This window comes from Condylura cristata, unplaced genomic scaffold (assembly GCF_000260355.1).
Source record: "Condylura cristata isolate star-nosed mole 26May11 unplaced genomic scaffold, ConCri1.0 scaffold00028, whole genome shotgun sequence".
NCBI lineage: Eukaryota > Metazoa > Chordata > Mammalia > Eulipotyphla > Talpidae > Condylura > Condylura cristata.
Window position 1 is genome coordinate 18,106,966 of NW_004567129.1, and position 4,955 is coordinate 18,111,920.

General features: G+C 51.2%; 1 protein-coding gene across 1 annotated transcript in view; it reads right to left on the reverse strand.

Moving 5' to 3' along the window:
* The window catches only part of CKLF (chemokine-like factor), a 12,650-nt gene extending 9,433 nt beyond the window's left edge, over window positions 1–3,217 (reverse strand). The window contains exon 1 of the mRNA XM_004690236.1: window positions 3,140–3,217. Within this exon, the coding sequence (XP_004690293.1) occupies window positions 3,140–3,217 (78 nt within the window). The remainder of the gene's footprint in view (window positions 1–3,139) is intronic.
* Window positions 3,218–4,955: the final 1,738 nt, after the last annotated feature.

A 4,955-nucleotide genomic window follows, 5' to 3' on the forward strand; every position in this document is an offset into this window, starting at 1 on the left:
CATCTCTGCATCTTACTGCAATAATTCTACCTGCCCTTCTTGCTTCTGCTCTTGCCCCCACCGCAACCCCACCTGAACCCCCCCCCCCGGGGTCTATTGTCAAAATAGCTGGTGTGTTTTTTTGAAGTGTCAGATCATATATATCTTTACTCAAAGCTTCCTCGTCTCCCACTGTGACCCCTGTCACTCCACCCCATCTCCACTGGTTTCCTTGTTCTTTCTTGAACCCTTCTGGAACATGCCTGCCAGAGGGTCACTGTACTGGATCTTCCTTTGCCCGAAACACTTTTCCTTCAGACACTCTCCTGTTATCTACCTCATCTCACTCAACTCTTTGCTCATGTATCATTTCTGTGAGGCCCAACAGACCACTCCAGCACTGTCACCCTCCTCTCAAACTCTTCCCCTCACCCCCTCACATCCTCTTATTTTATTTTTTTGTTCCACTCTAGACTACTACATCGTTTATTCATTCATAAATACTTGTTTGTTTACAATTTGTCTCCCCTGCCCTCTAACCCCAACATGTAAATTTCATGGGGGCAGGGATCTTTGTTCATCACTATCTCCCATCAACCTGGAGCAGTGCCTGGCAAACAGAAGGCTTTCAATAACTATCTGTTGCATGAAAACTTAAGTCCATTTCTTTTTTTAAAGATTTATTCGTTCACGCATACAGGACTGGGGTACAGGCCAGAAGTGTGGAGGTAGGTGAGAAGGTTCACCAGAGACAGAGTGGGGAGCAGAACAGGCAGATAGATCTACTGAAACACACTGCTGAGGGGAGCAGTGGGTGAGACAGGAGAGATCTGTAGTGCCATGTGGGTCACCTCCATGGCTGGGGATCGAACTTGTGCTGCATTGGCAGCTGATAGCTTCACAGTGCTGTGCTTTGACCCATTTTGAGTCCATTTCTTACAGACTGTTGTATAAATCCTGCTGGTTGCTTTTCTCCTTCATGCCTTTGCTCAGGTGGCTGCCCCGTAGCCCCACCCTTGGTACCCCTAGGAAGTTTCCTAAGACACCTTTTTTGGTCTTGTCCTTGGTCAGATGTCTCATTCTGTGCTCTCTTCATTTTCTCACAGCCAAACCAAGGGCTACAGCCCTATCTACACAACAGGGAGCTGTTGCTAGTCAAAGGACAGTGCCCAGTAAAGGGCAGGTCACCGTCTCCCCCACACACAATTGCAAGATACCTCAGGCTCAAGGAATAACAAAAATGGGGCTTATTTCACAAACAGGAAAAGCAAAGAGCTTACAGAAACCACAAGTGGCCAGTTATCTCTCCTCTAGATAGCGTCCACAGTGCTCAGAAGTGAGCAGAGTGCTGATCACATGACAGCAGTGCTGGACAGCACTGGGCAGAGGTGATGGTCACAAGTTCTGGCACCAGGAAGTGCCAGAGACACCAAGTGTTAACGGTTCCTCGTGAGTTCTTGGGCTACCCCAAACAAATAGCTCTTTAAGATACCAGGCCTGGGGCCTTTGGTACAGCCCAGTCGCTGCAAAGTTCTTAGGCTTCTCTTCCTTATTTGGAGGTCGCTGCTGGGTGCTTCTTCCTTCATCTTTGGAGGCTGGAACAGTCCTCTTCTTTCGAGGCCAGGAACAGTCTCCTTGGTGCCCTCTAGCCTGGCCTTATATCTTCTTTCAGGCCCCTTCCACCTGCAAGTCTGATTGGACCATTTCAATCCTATGACTGATTGGCCCACTTGGCACCAATCAACTCATAGTTTGCACCTGATTGGACCACTCTACCATCCACACACCAAGTATAAAAGAGAACCTGGCACAGCCTCATCTCCCCTGCTTTCAAGTCAGGCCCACCTGGTCTATTGGGCTCTGAGGAGCCGCAGCTAGAATGGACCTGCGATGAGTGACCGATGAGTGACCGCCACTGTTGTCACAGCTCCTTCCACTCAGGCTGGGTTCTGTTTCACGACTATTGTGAGGCTCTCCATGAGCCAGAGAATAGTGTCTTGGTTGTAGCTTGGTTGGTAGTGTCTTGGTTCCAGCTCCAACCTCAGATCTTAGAGTATATTAAATACTCAAATTGTTTTTGAAGGGAGTAACATATCAAAAACCAAACCTTTCTCACAACACCTTATCCCTCCTTCCGTATTCCAGAGCTTCCAGTACCTGGGCTAAAACCACACAGCCCCTCAGATGAGGTCTCCTTGATTACAGGCGCCCAACCCAAAGCCACCTCTCCATTCATTGATCTCCAGAGTCATTCTCTGATGTGTTCTGACTTACAGTTATTTCTCAGATTCACAGACTTTTGGTGTGGGAATGACCTTCAATGCAAATTGTTCTTCCCAATCACTGAAGCTTGAAGCTCTTCCAGCACTTTCACTGAGTGCTCATCTATGCCTGCGAGCTTTGCTGTCTGGGAACCTACTGTCCTTCCAAGTGACCACTTAATCTCAGAACTTTCCCAATACAAAATACTTCATATTAAGTGGAACTGTTTTCCTTTAACTAGTTCAACCTTGGCTCTTCTCATATCATCTTTTTTTTTTAAAAAAATTCCTTCCCCTTTCCCTCTTCTGGAATTCCTCCAATACCTCCTCCTATGATCGTTTCTACTTCTCTAACTGGCCAGGCCACCCTCCTCAAATGATGATTCATCCTCTCCAAACCTCTGAGCATCTGACTGAAGATGTTCACGGTGCCGCAGAAGCCCTCAGTTCTATGGTCCTTGCTCTGAACCGTATCAGCCTAGTACAATCACATCAAACCTCTGACTCACAGGAAGTAAACCCAGCACCCCCGGACACCTCTGTCTTTCTGATCTCCTTGGCTTCTGCGTGGTCCACGTGGCGCAACCCACCTGCTAACCTGGGTTCCTGGCTCGTGGGCCCTTCAAGTGTAGGTCATTCATGTAGAGATGCTGGTTTTGCTTCAGGAGTGTGAAGTTAACCCCCTGACTGGTAGGACAGCGCATCTTTCTCCAATCCCCCACAGCTCACCCTGCTCCCTGCCTCCCCAAAGGTGCACAGCAAAATGCCAGACCTCTAGAGAGGCACTGATGAAAAAAAAAAAAAAAAGAAAACTGAAAGAGAAGACCAGGCATTCTGCTCCACACATTATAGCCACAGCGCCCTGGACACCGGCCCCCACCCCACGGCGGGGTCCTCACCAGCCGCAGTAACTTCACTTGGCCTTTCACGCTGAAACAGAAAGGGCGACCCTTAACTTTCTTCGCGGAGTCTGGCATCCCACCGGCAGACCCAGCAGCAGCACTTCCCTTTGGTCCTGAGCGCACCACTGGCTGAGCCTCGCGCTGGGAGCGCAACCGCTGCAAGGCCCCTTCCAGGCTTCCCGCCCTCACCGCCCTCACCCTCCGCGTGCTTCTGAGCGCGCATGCGCAGGTGCCTCCGAGCCAGCCCTGCAGACGAGGCAGGTGACTGCGGCTCCCCAGCTCTCCATCAGACCTGCCCGAGGTGTGGGAGAGGGGGAGGCGCGGGAGGAAGGGCCAGGAACGGCTGTCCTGCCTCCTCAGGCCACGGGCATCTCAAATGCTGACCTCTTAGAATTTCCTTCCGGTCACACAGTCTTGAGTAACCACCATCACCCTCTGTGCATAGCATTTACCACTAGCTGACGTATTTTCATTTTTGCAGCCCTTCAGCCCTCTATTCACTTAGTGTTGTTCTCAAGTGCTCCCCTGAAGCCATAGCCCCACCAGTTGGAGCCTTTCTTTTTAGGGCTGTGAAGTATGCGCGTCCCCGTTTATGTGATTTAAATTCCGTCTTGTTAATGTGGCCACCGGCCCAGTCCATTCAGACGACTTTGGGGCCTCCGCTTACCTGCCTCAGTCAAATCAGATCAGCGGGTACTTTCAGCAGCCCCCTTCCAAGTCGTTCATAAAAATGTTGAGTTTAAGCCTGAAGTGTGTTTATGGAGGGCACATCTCGCTGTGCTCGGTCTGGGGCAGATGATACAGGAAGTACAAGACAGGGTCGGGCTTTCCAGTAACCAGATCTGGACACTCTTGCAAAAGATTTCTTTTCCTGGCCCAAGAGGTGACTGAGTGAGGTGCTCCAGAGAGAGGTGGGAGTGGACATACACACACTCACACACACACACACACACACTCACTCACACGGAGTCCTGCTCCTGATGGCCACAGCTCAGGTGGTCAGGTATGGATCTCCTTCCTCCCCTTGCACCTGTGAATTTCTGCTATCTGACTGTGATTGGGGCGCACAGGCTTCCTCTCCAGCCTCTAGTTTTCTCTCCAGTCTTAATATTGCTCGGGCCTCAAGGAGGAATCTAGTACATTTTAAAAGTTCAGAGGATAGTCAAGCAAAGGCTTGAATTCCAGCTCTACCCCTTAGTGGGCACTTCTGATTTTTTTTTTTTTTTAGAGATTTGTTTATTTATGCATACAAGAACTGGGGGGCAGGCCAGAGGTGCGTGGGTGAGAGGACCCACCAGAGAACAGAAAGGGGAGGTGAACAGGCAGATCTGCAGAAATCCAGTGCTGAGGGGAGCAGCAGGTGGGTCAGGAGAGGTCTGCCACGCCATGTGGGTCAGCTCCCTGGCCAGGAATTAAATTCGTGCTGCCAGGGCTTCGGATAGCTTCGTATTGCTGCGCTTTAACCGGTCGAGCCACCCGTTTATTTATTTTAAACACGTTATTTAAGTTTCCGAGGATCAGCTCGGAGAAAGGGCGTGGCAGTTTCCCAGGGCAAGCTAGTAGGGAAGCGGAAACAACACCGTCAGTGTGCGCGAGGTACCGGGCTCGAATAGTGCTCACTTGGCGATCTCGAGTAGTTCATGAGCGCGTCAAGCCTGGAGTTCAGCCTGCCAGCGCTCCGTTAGACTTGCAGGTTGCAAAGGCGCGCTCCCCTCCCGGCAGGCGCCGAAAAGCGACCGGGGCTCTTTAAGAGCGGGGCTCGCGGCGGCGCGCGGAGACCGTCCGGGCGCGGGGCCGCGCTCGCGCCAGCTCG